At 49.3% G+C, this 16,594-nt stretch overlaps 1 protein-coding gene across 1 annotated transcript in view; it reads left to right on the top strand.

Moving 5' to 3' along the window:
* LOC108799166 (ribonuclease inhibitor-like) overlaps positions 1-16,594 on the top strand; it is a 201,132-nt gene that overhangs the window by 78,418 nt on the left and 106,120 nt on the right. The window contains exon 3 of the mRNA XM_018570982.1: positions 10,104-10,268. Coding sequence (XP_018426484.1) covers positions 10,104-10,268 — 165 coding nt within the window. The remainder of the gene's footprint in view (positions 1-10,103; positions 10,269-16,594) is intronic.

Below are 16,594 nucleotides of genomic sequence, written 5' to 3'. Positions count from 1 at the left end.
GGGGGGGGGGTTCTGACTTTGCCTGAATGTTCAGCCATCTCCCCTCCCCCAAGAGCTCCCTCTAGTGGTGGTAACAATGAGTGACAGTGAAAGATTTCACCAAATGTATTGGGGTCAATGAGGAAGCTGCAATTAGAGCAGAACTCCCGTCTGACCCTCAGTCTTACACAGCTGTACCGGCTTCTCCCTTCTATTGTAATTGTTTATTCTGATTTCACTGCACACTGTGAGCTTCTCAAGGAATTCTAACATTATATAACTTCTCTCAAGAGTCCTCTACTGCTTGCATCAGGATTGAAGCTCTTGAGAGGAGACCTGAGGTGGGGTGCTGTGATGATATTGTTATGCCATGTACAGCACCCTGTTGGCCCCTCCCACTATCCATGATCTGCCTGTTATGCATAGCGAAGCACAGAGACCCAGTAATTACATCACTATATCTAAAAGAAGATATTACAATAAATAGTATAAACTTACAGGTTATTATAATATAAACAATTGTTTTGTTAGAAATGTCATTAGAATGTTAATGAGGGGGAGGGAGAAACTAGAGAAGGAAAAATATAATCAGCTTAAACTTCAGCTTTTAGGTGGTTTGAGGAGGTTTATGAGAGTTTTGAAGACTCAATGGAGGGGAATTTATCAAAACTGGAGCAGACAGATTCTGGAGCAATTGCCCGTGGCAACCAATCAGCTTCTCTCTTCAGTTTGCTCAGGTAAGATTTGAAAATGAGAGATAGAAGCTGATTGGTCGCCATGCACAGCAGCTCCAGATTTTGTCTGCTCCAGTTTTGATAAATTTCCCTCAATGTGCTTTTAATAGCTGTAAGGGTTCGTTCACACCAGATGCAGTGCGTTCCGACCCGATTTTGGCCAGAACGCACTGCATCTAGTGTGAACGGACCCTAAGGGTTTTTCTTTGAGTTCTGTAAGATTTTATTTATGTTTTTGTGTTTAAAAAAAAAAAAATTAACATATGACAATGATCACACACAGGTAAGAGACATGTCAGACATTATGTAACGGGGATATGAATTGTTTAATACTATAAATGTACAATAATCTGCTTCTTCCTGCACATCCGCTATTCTGTGTCCGGGATCTCCCCGAGACCAAATTACGGCAATCACAACTAGAAACAATTCCTCAGAGACACCATACGTGCTGTACTGACACACCGGAAACTTCCGCAGAGACACAATCACCAGACTGACACACTGGAAACTTCCGCAGAGACACCATCACCAGACTGACACACCGGAAACTTCCGCAGAGACACAATCACCAGACTGACACACCGGAAACTTCCGCAGAGACACAATAACCAGACTAGCAAAACAAATGACAAACGCACTCAACAATTTGTCACCAGCTATACAGTAAGGTGCACACGAAATGGGCTTTGAACAGTAAAAAACAGTAGAAAGGTATCATGGCACCCATCACTGCACCAAAATCAGGGTTCTCAGCTGCCATTTGGGATGTGTGGGATCCCTTGTGTGTTCCTGTGCCTTTAAGGAGGTTGGGCTTCCTCCTGACAAACCTGCACCCAATTTGAATCTTCTGCCCCCATGTGCTCCAAGATGGAGACTCTCATAGTTTGGAGTTAGGACCGCACTATAAGAGGTGCCTTGGCGCGGCTGTGTGGCTTTCACATTTTCTGCAGAAGACGTGTATCCAAACCTCTGTTATTAACCTTAGAGGTGAGACAAGTTTTTTACATGCTGGTTTGTGAGTGTGCCATGATACCTTTCTACTGTTTTACAATCACCAGACTGACACAAACATTCCCAGCCTCTTACATTGCTTGTGTTACTGGGCTCAGAATATGAAGCAGCAGCATATGTACAGAGCAGAGGTCCGCTGTATGTAACATACAAAACATCATCATACATTGTACAGCCGTCTACAGTATTATATGATCAGAGTGATGTGACGTGATACAAATGATGTAATGTGCAGCGTAGTGTACACAACCCAGAGTCCATGGGAGCAAATATTCCCCTAATGTCAGTCATCAGTAGGCACTGCAGAGGGCTGGGGGCACTGCAGAGGGCTGGGGGCACTGCAGAGGGCTGGGGGGCACTGCAGAGGGCTGGGGACACTGTGGAGGGCTGGGGGACACTGTGGAGGGCTGGGGGACACTGTGGAGGGCTGGGGGTGGCACTGCATGACACTTTGGGTAATTTGGAGGGCTAAGGGCACTGTGCATTGCTGGGGCACTGCAGAGGCCTGGGGAGCACTTCAGGAAGCTGCAGGCAGTGGGGGGCTGGGAGCACTGTGTGAACCTTGGGGGACTGTGGGAAGCTTAGAGCAATTTGGTAGGCTGGAGGGCAATATGGGGGGCTGGGGAGCACTGTAGAGGTCTGAATTTGGGTGGCTGGGAGTACTATGAAGAACTAAGGACATTTTTGGGGCTGCAGGGCATTATGGGGGTCTGGGAGCATTAGAAAGGTATGGCACTGCAGCACACTGGGGACTGAGGAGCACTGCACTGAAGGAGGATGGACAGAGCGAGGATCACTTGGAGGGACTCTGCAGCAGAGATTGCTCCCAACTTCCATCTCGGATTGCTTGTCAGGGCAGGAATCCCATGGGGAATTCTAGAAGGAGATGGAGGAGAAAGCACAGCCCACATTTCCTCCATGCTCTCTCCTTCTCCCAGCATTGGTTCTCTGCTCCAGCTGCTATCTGACGATAGTAACGCTGTTGGCCCTGAAATCCTGATGCGAGTGAAGCACTGACATCTCTTTGTTTTCCAACATTGTCAGCTGAAGAGTTTGACAAGACAACTAGAGAGCCAATAACCCCAAAAAAGCCGACATTGCTGGGAGAGATCGAGTGGGTGCCTTGGTATGGTGATAGGTCACATGACAGGGAAAAGAAGAATAGGACTTTACTCTTTGGGGGCGAGCGAGGTTTGAAGCTGCTTTGCATCAAAAAGGCATTGAACTACACTATATTGCCAAATGTATTGGGACACTGCTCCAAATCATTGGATTCAGGTGTTCCGTGACATTTCCTTGCTACTAAATATTCTGCGGTCACCTGTTAGTGGTATAACAAAGTGGAAGCAACTGGGAACAACAACAACAACTCGGCCACGAAGTGGTCGGCCACGTAACATGACAGAGCGGGGCCAGCGCGTGCTGAAGCGCACAGTGCGCAGAAGTCGCCAACTGTCTGCAGAGTCAATAGCTACAGAACTCCAAACTTGGTGTGGCCTTCAGATTGGCGCAACAGTGCGTAGAGAGCTTCATGGAATGGGTTTCCATGGCCGAGCAGCTGCATCCAAGCCTTACATCACCAAGTGCAATGCAAAGCGTGGGATGCCGTGGTGTAAAGCACGCCGCCACTGGATTCTAGAGAAGTGGACACGTGTTCTCTGGAGTGACCAATCTCTGTCTGGCCTGTAGGTCACTAACTTCTGCTTGGTCTTTTGATATAACAGGGCATTCAGAGCCTCCCTAGTTTGGCGGAGGGCAGTTTGAGAAGCCAGCGCTATAGCACGCTTGTGGCTAGATTCCAAGCACCGGATCCGGGAGAGTAGTCGGGTGATCTCGTCCTTCTGTTCCCTTTTGCATCTAGCCCCGTGCCGAATGAGTACCCCCCTGACTACACACTTGTGTGCCTCCCACACTACATTGGGGCTGGGAACAGAGTCCGCATTGGATAGGAAATATGACTGAATCGCACTAGTAACATCTGCCTTAATCACTGGGTCTTGAAGAAGGGATTTGTTTAGGCGCCAAGATGACAGTACAGAGCGTGGCGGTAAAACCTCCAACTCCATGTGTATAGGTGCGTGATCAGACAAGAGAATAGCATCTATGGAGGCCGATCGCAGAGCCGGGAGGGTCGGCTGGCCAACCAAGAATAGGTCAATGCCAGAGTATGTCAGGTGCACCACTGAAAAGAAAGTGTAATCCCTGACCCCCGGGTGTAAGAATTGACACGAGTCCACTACCCGTAGCAACTGGAGCTCGGCCCGTAACTTTCTAAGGTAGGCAAACGCAAGATGTGACATCTCTCTGCAGACATCAATTAGCGGTTCCATAGCAAAATTAAAGTCACCCCCTAGGATCAAAGTGCCCTCTGAGAACTCGAGCAGTAGGGATACCACCTGGCGTATAAAGGTCAGTTGATCCGAGTTGGGTAGGTACACATTAGCAAAAGTGAATATCGTCTCCCCCACCCGGCCCTTCGTCAAAATATACCTGCCGCCTGGGTCCTGCCTGAGGTCCATCAGTTCCCACGGTACCGATTTGGCCAATAGTATACTGACACCCTTCGATTTGGAGATCGGTGAGGACGAATGGTAGGCAACCGGGAAATCTCTGTTATGTAAACGGGGAATCTGTTGTGTCTTAAAATGTGTCTCTTGCAGAAATACTACCTGTGACCTCATGCTTCTCAGATCCGCCAGGAGCCGTGAACGCTTCTCGTGGATGTTCAGACCTTTTACGTTCAGTGATGTGAATTTGACCAATCCCTCATTCCGCTGCCTCGTTCCGGGACAGCCAGGCCCTGTCATGATGCTAGGGCAGGAGTGTGGAACACTGGGGAGGATTGGCTCGAAGACAGCAGTTAAAGAGAGTACCGTGCACCTGGAGAAAGCATAAGTATGTAGGAGAAAGAAAGGAACAACAGGGGAAGAGAAAGACAGCTCGGTAATAGATATGCGACCAAGACACAATTTGTGTCCACAATTATAAGCGAGAGAACCACCTGCACGACCTAACTATAGGTCGATGATATCACAGTAAAAAATCTCCACGCCACTGAGGAGGTTAGGAGAAACCCTAGTGGGGGATCGCAGAATAGGAATTCTGTGGAACTCCTGTATGGTTGCGTTAGCAGTTCAGTAAAATAGAAATGTATGACCGTTAAACCAGAAAACAACAAATCAAACAAAATTTGAACGTTAACTTTGATATACGTTGGAATAAACATTGGAGGTGTACCGTGAGGGACCGGGACGGTCCAAAAGAGACCCCTGAGGGACTCAACAACCCAAAGCACAAGGGGGGACCCCCGCCCCGACTCCTATTACCTGCAGTACTCCTATAACCCCAATCGTCCTCCATATGGAGGTAAAAAGGCATACCATCCCCCCTTGGGTAGCATCCCACTGTAGTAAGACAGTTATAAACAGCCCGCCTTATCTCCCAGAGTGTGAGTGCCTCACCAGGGGTGAGGGATCCCGACCCCACAGATCTAACAAATGTAAACATGTTCCCAGGGATTTATAACCTCACTCCCCTATTACGTGGCATGCAAGTAACAATAAGGGCACATCAGACCCCGCACCCTTTGAGTCACTGAGCATACAGGGGGGACAGTTACTCAAGACGGCCACTTCCAATGAGTCTGTTACCATACCAGCATGTCTGTCTTATATGGAAACTGAGGAAAGGCACTGAGGGCAAGGGGGTGTCCTGTCAGTACAGGAGAAGCCGGTGGTGAAGGACGAACCTGACATAGTCATACAAGTCGTATAGGCGGTAGAAGGTAATGCCATCAGTCGCTTAGCTCAGAGTTCCCTTGCCTCCCTGCTACCGGAGGGAGTGCCACGAAGGAAGGAGCGCTGGCGAGGCCTCGACCTCCTCACAAGCCTCGGGGTGGATGGGTCCGGCACAGGGCGATCCATGGAGAAGTCGAGCCAGTTTGGAACGCTTACCACCTCTGCTTCCAGAAACGTGAATAGGTCCGGAAGTTGCTGTGGGTCGTGGAGATGGAAGCTTCTGTTCTTTCTGGAAACAATCAGGTGGAATGGGTGTCCCCACCTATAGGTTGCTCCTGCTATTCGCACAACATCCAGCACCGGTCTCAGATAGCGCCTCATCCACAGAGTGTGGCGTGAAAGATCTGGCATAATCTGGATCCTGGCCCCATCAAAGCCCAAGGGGCCCTTGTTCCAGGCCTCTTTCAGTGAGTAAAAATGGACTCTGCAGAGAACGTCACGTGGCATCCCTGCGGGTCACGAAGCCCAGAGTCCAGCGGGTCACGAAGCCCAGAGTCCAGCGGGTCACGAAGCCCAAAGTAATGCGGGTCACGAAGCCCAGAGTCCAGCAGGTCACTTATCTTATCACTGCGTCCAGTGGGTCAGGAAGCCCAGAGTCCAGCGGGTCACTTATCCCAGAGTCAAATTTATATACTGTTCTGCATTGCTGTATACATTTATTGCTGGGATTTGTAGTCCCCCCACAGCCGGTGTCATTGTGCATTAGAGTGTAAGCTCCTCTGTACAGAGACTGATGTGACTGGCTCAGTGTTCTCTGTACAGTACTGAGGTATATGGCAGAGCTAAATAAATATATAATAACAGTGTGACTGGCTCAGTGTGGCGGCGGTGCGGGGGTGGGCCTGACCTAAAGCCTTGTAAGGGGCCCCAAAATTTCTGATGGCTGGCCTGACAGGGACACATAGAGAGGGGCGACTCTCCCTAACAGGGACACAGACAGCACTAAAAACATAAAATGTCTTCTAATCCTTCTCCATTCATCCAAAAAAAAAAAATTTCAGCTTCTGTTTCACTAAATCCCCAAAACCTGATCCATCCTCTGACAGCAGAATACACGTGGAATAAAAACATGGCCGCTGCAATTTTGATGTCACATGATATCAGTACAATCAGTGGTGTATTTAGATTTTGTGCTGCCCTAGGCAAGCTTAGACTTGGGCGCCCCCCCAATCTAAATTTGCCCCAACCCTACCTGTTTAAAACGCGTGGTAAAACATTTCCTGCGTTCCATTGCACTGCAAACGCAAAAAATAGAGCATGCAGCATTTTTTGCATTTGCAGTGGAAAGGAACGCAGGAAGTTTTGTGCCATGCGTCTGAACGCACTGTGGTGGGAGGGAGCGTGGCTGCAGTTACATTGACTTCAATGCATCGCCACGCCCCCTCCCGCCCCAGAACGCAGGGGGAAGTTTGTGAGCAATTGCGGTGCGTTCCAGCAGCTCCCGCTCTGGAACGCAACGCATGGGGGGGGGGAGAGGGCACCCCCGTGAAATGAGAGGGACACCTCCCTGAAATTGCTTCTTTCAGATTGGGATCCCTGCATACAACAGTACAACATTGAACGCTGCTCTGCCTGAACCCATTCCATGTGATTCTCACACATGAAGCAAACTCAGTACTGTGCTCACCCCCCGTCGATCCACTTACCTTACAGGTGACCAGGTGACCCCTCTATACTGTGCTCCCTCCAAGTTTCCCTGTGTGCAGAGCGGGGCAGCCATCTGTCATAAAGTCCCGCCGCTGACGAGAACTCCCGCCGCTGACTAGAACTTGTGCCGCCTCCTCCCATCACCGCGTCACTTCCTCCGATCACAGAGCCGCTCTTCCCTCACTGCAGCATGATCGGTATTGTGGCCGGCTGCAGTGAAGCAGTGATCGCTTCTCTACTGGGCTCACCCCTCCCGTCATCTGTGCCCGGCACCCGCCCTCTCCTCCACAAGCAGGCTCCGTGCGTGACACGGAGCTTTTACGGTGTGAGACAGACTTTCACAGTACAAGGCGTTTGCCTAGGGCCGCCCCCCTGGAAAGTGCCGCCCTAGGCAAACGCCTTGTTTGCCTCTCGGTAAATACGCCCCTGAGTACAATTGTATAAAGTTCTATTGTCAGTAAAATACATTCAAAGTGATTTTAGTGACACAATAAAATGTGAAATGTTCTGTAAATGATAAAAGATGAGACTGAATCCAGGAAATAGATCCCAGAAATGTCTGCACCTAATACTGCATGAGGCTGCAACACAGCAGCAACTATGAGACCCAAAACTGTCCATAGGTGAGGATATAAAACCTTCACAGCTCATCAATTTATAGATCACTGTTACTGATTGTTCTCCAATCGTTCCTCTTACTATGACGTGTTCATCAATATGTAATATGTGTCTCCAAATCATCATTTACATACTCTTATGTACCGTATGTGTGTATTTGCCTTCATATGTGTGCGGGGGCGGGTGCTTTAACTTTTGTTTTGTTTTTTATTTATTTTAATAAATGTATAATTTTTCCAATAAATTTTCCACTTTTCATTTTTCCAATAAACGTTATTGTTATTACAAGGAGGCTGGCAATCCTCCATTTAACCACCTGCTGTCCGGCCATGGTAATTAAACGTCTGGACAGCGGCTTCTTGAGAGATGTCCCATCCCGTCCCGCTCGTGCCTGCCGCTAGGCGGCGCGCACGAACGGGAAATCGTAAATGTTTACATACAAGCGTTCAGTCGTCTGTAGAGACGCCCGATCACTTGTAATTCCGTGCGGGTGTGCCCCCCCCCCTCCGCCGCAGCCGGTGATCCTGGGCTCCGCTGCTCCCAGTGTGAGCCCGGGACCAGCACAGCAGCCATGCGGCTGGAGATCAAACGGAGCTCAGTACACGAGCTTCGTTTGATCTCCTCCTCCTCTTCTGAATGCAGGCAGTGATGTGTATTACATCACTTCCTGCATTCAGTGTCACTCTCGGGTACAGAAACCGGAGAGAAGCTGGTGAAGCAGGTCTCTGCTTCATCAACTTCTCTGGGGGTCCCTAGGTGACATTAGGGGTCCTAAAGACCCCTGAGGTCTCCATAAAGAGGACCTGTCACTGCAAATTGGCTATCACATAGGGAGCTTGTTTTCTCCCTATGTGATAGCAATAAAGTTAAGTTAAAAAAAAAGTTTAAAAAAAAAAATAAAAAAATTTAAAGTCACATATCAAAGCAATAAAAAATAAATAAAATTAAAGACCCCCGCCCCCACATGCACACATGCGTCGTGTCCGCCTACGTGCGAAAACGACGATTACATCCATTGCGCCGCACATGTTACATATCACCGCAAACGTCGGAATGAGAGCAATAATTCTACGGCCATCAATCGCTGATAACACTAAACTGATGAGCGGTAAAAGCTTTTAAAGTGTCGGCTGTGGTCAATTTTGGGTGTGGTAGTTTTTTGCGATATAGCGGGTGCGCACAATTTTAAAGCTTGACATGTTTGGTGTCTATTTACCCGACGTGACCCCGACTTTTATATTTTACCAAAAAATTGGGTAATAATAAATGTTTTATAACATAAATTGGCTATCACATAGGGAGCTTGTTTTCTCCCTATGTGATAGCAATAAAGTTAAGTTAAAAAAAAAGTTTAAAAAAAAAAATAAAAAAATTTAAAGTCACATATCAAAGCAATAAAAAATAAATAAAATTAAAGACCCCCGCCCCCACATGCACACATGCGTCGTGTCCGCCTACGTGCGAAAACGACGATTACATCCATTGCGCCGCACATGTTACATATCACCGCAAACGTCGGAATGAGAGCAATAATTCTACGGCCATCAATCGCTGATAACACTAAACTGATGAGCGGTAAAAGCTTTTAAAGTGTCGGCTGTGGTCAATTTTGGGTGTGGTAGTTTTTTGCGATATAGCGGGTGCGCACAATTTTAAAGCTTGACATGTTTGGTGTCTATTTACCCGACGTGACCCCGACTTTTATATTTTACCAAAAAATTGGGTAATAATAAATGTTTTATAACATAACGTAGGGAGAACAGGTTTTTTTCAAAATTTTCTGTACTTTTTTCATTATATAGTAAAAAAAAAACCCTGTAGTGGTGATTTAATACCACTAATAGAAAAGCTCTATCTGTCCCCCAAAAAATTGTATAAAATGTATTTCAGTGCAGCGTTGCATGACGGAATAAATGTCAGTCAAAGTACCGCAGCGCTGAATACTGAAAAATGGCTGGGACAGGAAGGGGGTATAAACACCCCGGTCAGCAAGTGGTTAATAGCCTATTTGGAGTGACAGGTACTCTTTCCAGAGGCATCAGATGTCTCATGGACCTCTAATGCCTCCTCTGCACTACCCCAGCTAGACTGAGCACAGACTGTACTTGACGAACTGTTTTCCTGGTCACAATATAACATCTCTGAACCTGGAGGTGCTCAGAGCTGAGTTCTTCCGGGTTCATTGCTCCTAGGAGAGAAAAAAAACTGATGTTTCTCCTCCCCTCCACTTACCTGATAGGGATCATAGATGTCCCGGCTCCCAGAGGGGGAGAAATTCATATTCTTCTGGTAACATTCTTCTCTTCTTCTACAGTTTGTGTGGTAATCATCTGACAGACATGTCCTGCCCCGACCTGGCATCTGGAATAAGAAATAACCAGACACTGAGGACACTGAGCCTGAATAATAACAATCTGGAGGGTCCTCATTTCAGGGATCTGATGGAAGCTCTGACAACAAGCCAGATAGAGGAATTACAGTGAGTATAGCAGGACTGACTGAGACAATAATATTCTAGGACAGTGTTATATCCTATATATAAATAAATGATAAATATGATGATGTCATCACTTGGATAACTAGTAATATAGATGATATTATCGGAGGTCATACACGGGGGGATCTGATCTCACTGTAGGGAACAATCAGAGTCTCACATACATTTTCTTATACCTGAAATGTCCGCCTGCTCTCCAGTATTGGGGGATCTCTCTATTACTTCCTATGAGTACAGAGCTCTGATCAGTAAATGATCAATAGAATATCAGATAAAAGTTATACATCTGATGTGTGCTTGTGGTATGTCCAAAACTCATCATACTCCATGTGGATGTTGTGTCACAGTGTATGGCTTGTAGTGTGACATCTTTACCCCTTTTTAGGGTCTGGGGGATCACTGAGGAGATTGTTGGAGGGAATAATCCCCACTGCAAAGTAAAAAGAGAAAGGTGACATACTACTACCATACACTGTGAGGAAACATCCACTTCCTGAACACGCACACGTCTGGACACACAGTACATGCCGCATTGTTCTTCTCACCCCAATCCACACCCCTAATATCTCATATTGTACTACAATCTCCTTGTGTTTGGTGTATGAGGTGTATCAGCAGACAGGAAGGCCCGAAGCGAGAAAAAAAAAAAAGCGCAGGGCATACATGACAAGGTGTATAGGGGAGACAAGCTAAAGGGTTAACGAGGGTTCGGTCTTGGGGACATGGTCACTTACCTTATTGGACAGGTCAAAAAGGTTAGGTGGGGCTTGAACGGTGGTCTGAGGAGGAGGGTCTTTTCTGCAGCAGTTGGAGAATTTCTGAGGTAAAGTGAACTTCAACTTCCTTGTGGCTGAACTTGACCTCTGGCTTTAGGCCCTGAGGGGAAAAGAAACAGGGAGATGAGTGAATTGGACCACTTATTGGGGGACTTGCGTTCCCTGGCTGACACTCGAGCCTCTGCCTGGCTGCAGGAGCAGCTAACATTGATGCTTCAGGCTGCCCCCCTCCCCCCACTCAGACTGTACAGGCCCCACGCGCTTGGAGGTCCCGGCCTCTGGTGCGCTTTAGCCCTACATCATCCCCCAGGGCTCAGCGCCGCACAGGGAGCCCCAGCAGGGACCCTCCACCCCCACCGGCCAAGCGCATGCCTGCTTCTGCCGGCGCCGGGCGTGGGAGGCGCGTTTTCAATTCCCAGCCCTGCTCCCCCCGGCTCTCTCCTGTGTCCCCAGAGTGCCCGACAGCAACCTGCATCCACCTCCTCTGGTGATGGTCCTGCCAGGGAGGTGCCCCGACGAAGAATGGCCTCTGTTGCGGGCGCCGGTCCCTCCCATGAGGCGGCCGGGGGCCCTCGCCTGGGTCCTCAGTGTGAGCTGCCCTCAGCTGTGCCTGCATCGATGGCTGGAGGAAGGAAGAGGATCTGCGCGCAGTCTTCATCCCAGGGACAGCCCATTCGGGGTGAAGTGGTGACCTGGACCCGGATGGGGTCACGCATCGGGACAGTGACAGCAGGTCAGAAGGGGAACTGTCGGATTCCGAGGATGGCGTTGTGGAAGCGCGGCGGCCGGAAGCTGGACCTGCGCCTGGCGGGTCTGACCCTGTGCAGCCTGTTGCGTGCCTGTCTTCTTCTCTTATTGATTTATTAGGGTCTGTGTTAAAAGCGGATTTGGGTGGGGGGCCTAGTTGGTGTGTCGGGTCTGGTTAGCTGGTTCGGGGGTGTTGGCCTCTCCGGTGGTGGAGCAGCACCCTGTGCAGGGGCTACAGGGTCTATTGGGGGGTTTGCAGCATTTGTTGGCCAAGTTAGGGTCAGGTTCATCTGGGTCCCCAGTGGCAGCTTGGCAGCAAAGGGCCCAAGGTCCGGCTCCGCCTGGGGGCTCAGTGGGGGTACAATGCAGGGCGCTATTGGCTCAAGGGGTGATGGTAGGGGAACCAGAGGTTCGACAGGGTTTAGCGTCCAGCGCTGGAGAGTCGACTGCGGTGGAGTCATCGGTGGAAGTGATTCAGCAGGGTAAGTCGACGGATGTCGATAAGAGTGGGGGCAAGGTTCTTTTGGCCGATTCAGCCAAATGTGAGGTGTACGGTCTGTTTTGAGGGTCCTTTAGGAGCCCATTTAAAACCGGAGGTGAGGGAAAAAAATATGGAAGGGTGAGTATGTGGAAATCTTTACTCTCCTCCCTCTAGAAAAATGTAACTTAGATAGGTTAAAGCCGGAAGATAAAAAGAGAATGAGGAACGGCGTCGGTATAGGCTTATCCCGCGCACGTTCGCCAATTGGCTGCAGGCGTTTGCTATCTTGGCAAGCATTGTTGGGGAGAGGAACCCTGAGCATTGCTCGGCTCTTTTTTGTTATCTGGATGCTATTGGCGAGGCCCATAGGGTTTATGGCGGGTTGGCCTGGCTTCGGTACGATGAGCAGTTCCGCCAACGTAAAGCAGTGCGGCCGCAATTACATTGGGACCACAAGGACATCAGCCTTTGGATGAAACTGATGACATCGGCTTCGCAGTTTTTTCCAGGGTGGGGGGTCGGGGGTGCCTCCGCCTCAGGACCATCGGCTGCTAAGAAAAAGGGGTTTTGCTGGCAATTTAACGAGGGATCCTGTAAGTTTGGGGCCAATTGCAGGTTCAAGCATGAGTGCTCCGGTTGTGGGGGGGTCCCATGCTTTTTCCCGATGTTTCAAGCAAGGTAAGAGCCGTTCCGGCGACTCTGTGGGCAAGAGGGACGACGCCAGTGACAGTAGCAAGGATGTATCCTTTTCTAGATAGGTACCCGGATAGGGCGGCAGCGGCCTTGTTGGAGGATGGTTTTACGGTTGGTTTTCCTATTCCTTGTTCTCTCAAGTCGGTTCCTCCACTTCCCAAAAACCTGCGGTTTGCGTTTGAGCGCCCTATAGTGGTATTGATAAAACTAGAAAAGGAGGCGAGTTTGGGCCACATGTGCGGGCCTTACTTGGCATCGCCCTTGCCCGATTTGGTGGTCTCGCCTCTTGGCTTAGTGCCCAAAAAGGAACCGAATAAGTTTCGGTTGATTCACCATTTGTCGTCATTTCTGCACGGGGGATCTGGTAATGATGCGATTGACCCGGGTTGTTGTATACCTCTTTTGATGTGGTCGTCTATTGGGTCCGGCGTTATGGACAGGGTTCTCTTTTAGCTAAGATGGATATTGAATCTGCCTTTCGTCTGTTGCCTGTCCATCCGCAGAGTTTTAGGTTGTTGGGTTGCTTCTGGCAAGGTTCGTATTATGTTGATCGCTGTATGCCGATGGGTTGTTCGATCTCCTGTGCTTATTTTGATAAGTTTAGTTCCTTTTTAGAATGGGTGGTGCGAGACGTGTCAGGTATTACCTCGGTTATTCATTACCTTGACGATTTTTTGTGTATCGGTCCTCCCTCTTCCAACGTGTGCAGTGTTTTGCTCGGCTCGTTGCAGCATGTTGCTGACCGTTTTGGGGTTCCCTTGGCTCCGAAAAAAACATGGGTCCCTCCACAGTTTTGAGTTTCTTGGGCATTGAAATCGATACAGATCGCATGGAATGTCGTTTGCCGGCGGATAAATTGGAGGATTTGAAAGTTGTCATTCAGGATGTGGTCGGGAAACGGAAGATTCAGTTACGTCCATTGCATTCTTTGATAGGTAAACTGAACTTCGCTTGCTGAATTTTGCCGATGGGCAGGATATTTTGTCGTCGCTTGGCCGCGGCCACCGCGGGTGTTAAAAAGCCTAGTCATTTTGTCCGGTTGACTCGAGATCTCCGTGAGGATTTGAGAGTTTGGTTTCTGTTCCTGGAGTCCTTTAATGGAAGGTCGGTTTGGATGGAGGGTCCCGTGAGCAATTTTGACCTTGAATTGTTTACTGATGCGGCCGGATCAACTGGTTTCGGTGCTTATTTCCGAGGCAAGTGGAGTGCTGGGGAGTGGCCTAGTGCGTGGAAGGCGGCTGGGTTTTTGACTAACATGGTGCTTCTTGAGTTGTTCCCAGTTGTCTTAGCAGTAGAGCTTTTGCGGGGCTTCATTTCAGAACAGGAAGGTGCGTTTTAATTGTGACAACATGGGGGTGGTATTCGCCATTAATCGTAATTCAGCTTTATCGCCCCCGGTAGTCAGGTTATTGCGACATTTGGTGTTGCGCTGCTTGCAATTGAATACCTTTATTTATGCTGTGCATCTTCCTGGTTTGAGTAACTTAGTGGCTGATTCTTTGTCTCGATTCCAGTGGGACAGGTTCCGAGCGTTGGCACCGGGAGCGGAGCAACAGGGCGTTCCTTGTCCCCAGCATTTATGGAACGTGGCGCTGGAGTGATTGATGGTTTGATCAGGCGTTCGGTGAGTGCGTCCACGTGGTCTGTGTATTCCAAGGTGTGGAACGACTGGTGGGACTTCTTGCGGGTGGCAGGTACACGTTCCTTGGATGATGTTGGGCCTGATCTGGTGCTTTATTATGCGAGTCACAACTTTGTTAATGGGGCATCCGTGTCGTCCATGGATCGAAAATTATCTGGCTTGGCCTTTTTGTTTAAACTTTTGGGTGGCTTAGACTATACGAAGGATTTTCAGGTCCGGCAGGCCATGAAGGGTTACAGGAGGGGTCTTAGGAAACCGGATGCTCGTCGACCGGTGTCTTTTGCTATTTTGGGTGATCTCATTGTCCAGTTAGGATTAATATGCTCTACTGGTTTTGAGTCGGTTCTGTGTACTGCGGCTTTTGCTTTGGCCTTTTTTGGAGCATTGCGTATCAGTGAGCTGGTTAGTCCCTCAAAATCGGTCCCAGGTGGGTTGCAGGTGGGGAACGTGTTGCCGGTCGAGGACTCAGTTCCTTTGTTTATTCGGCGTTCAAAGGCTGACCAGAGGGGAAAAGGGGTGAGTTTATATTTGTTTCGGATTCTAGGATTCCCTGTATGTCCGGTGGGTGCGGTGGAGCGGTACTTGAGCTTGCGCCCGTCACTGGGTGGGCCTTTTCTTTTGCATGCGGATGGCACATTTTTGTCTACGTATCAGTTTGTCTCTGTCTTTCGTAAGTGTCTGTCTGCTGCGGGATATGCGGCGGAAGGGTATTCGTCTCACTCTTTCCGTATCGGGGCGGCTACTGAAGCCGCCCGGTGGGGGCTGGATGAAGCGACACTACGGCGCATCGGGAGATGGGAGTACCATCGATTTAAGATTTATGTACGGCCGCATTTGCTATGACTTTGGTTTGGTTAGTCTTGTCTCTAGAATATAGTGTATTAGTTCTTTGTTTTTTCTGTTGTTTTCTTTTCAGGTGGTGGGACGGGTCTCGTGTGGATTCTCAGCCACTCATATGTGTTTTGGGGTGCGAAGCGTGCTGATGTTCGACCCGAAGGATGTCAGCTGGGCATTCCTCGCTCAGTGGCTATGGTGCACTGGATCGGAGTGCCGGGTATGTTGTGGAGCAGGGTGGTTCCGGAGGTCGATCGTTTTGCTCTTTTGGACAGACCTCCGGACGTGTTGGTGCTGCACGTGGGTGGCAACGACCTGGGTGTACGGTCTATGCGTGACCTTATCAGGGATGTGAAGTTTGTTTTTCTGCGCCTTCGCACTTCTTTTCCTGATATGGTGATTATTTGGTCAGACATTGTGAGTCGTAGAACATGGCGTTTGGCCCGTTCCATCGCACAATTGAACAAAGCCCGGATAAAAGTGAATAAGGAGGTTGGGCGGTTTGTGATGCGGAATGGGGGTCTGGTGGTTCGGCACTTTGAGCTGGAGGCGAATCCAGGCTTGTACCTCAGAAGGGATGGAGTTCATTTGAATGCGGTGGGGATTGACATGTGGTTCCTGGGGCTCCAGGATGGGTTGCAGAGAGCTTTGCGGTGTTGGAGGGGCGCTCTAGTGTAAGGGTTTCCACTTGAGCACTGTGTAGCAAAAAGTTTCCCAGCACACTCACCAGCCAGCATGCAAAAAAAACTTGTCTCACCGCCAGAGATCGGAAAGGTGTCCGTGAATGGTGCTTGCAGGGTCCGCCCTGGCCGTATATTACATGTGAAATTAGTTGGTACAGTCCCGGCCCTGACCTGTACAATTGCTGTATTTTGGTACCTTCCTGTTGACATGCAGGAAGGGTTTATTTTTCTTTTTTGGGGGCAGAGCTTTGTTTTTAGTGGACGGTGTTGAAGATCAAGGCGGGAGCGGTGGAGGCTGCTGCTGGAGTGTAAAGGTAAGTAAGAGAGCTGGGTCGGGGGGGATAGGACAGCAGCAGATGTGTCTTGCTTGTTTCGGGCGCAGCGTGAAGTATCCAGCCGGCGCAGCAGCCAATGAGTAGGAAGCGGTGTTATCCCCGCCCCCTCATCACACA

The sequence above is a fragment of the Nanorana parkeri genome, unplaced genomic scaffold (genome assembly GCF_000935625.1).
Source record: "Nanorana parkeri isolate BGI_ZX_2015 unplaced genomic scaffold, ASM93562v1 scaffold1647, whole genome shotgun sequence".
Taxonomy (NCBI): domain Eukaryota; kingdom Metazoa; phylum Chordata; class Amphibia; order Anura; family Dicroglossidae; genus Nanorana; species Nanorana parkeri.
The sequence above is the reverse complement of the archived record's forward strand: the minus strand, read 5'-3'. Positions and strand labels throughout refer to the sequence as shown.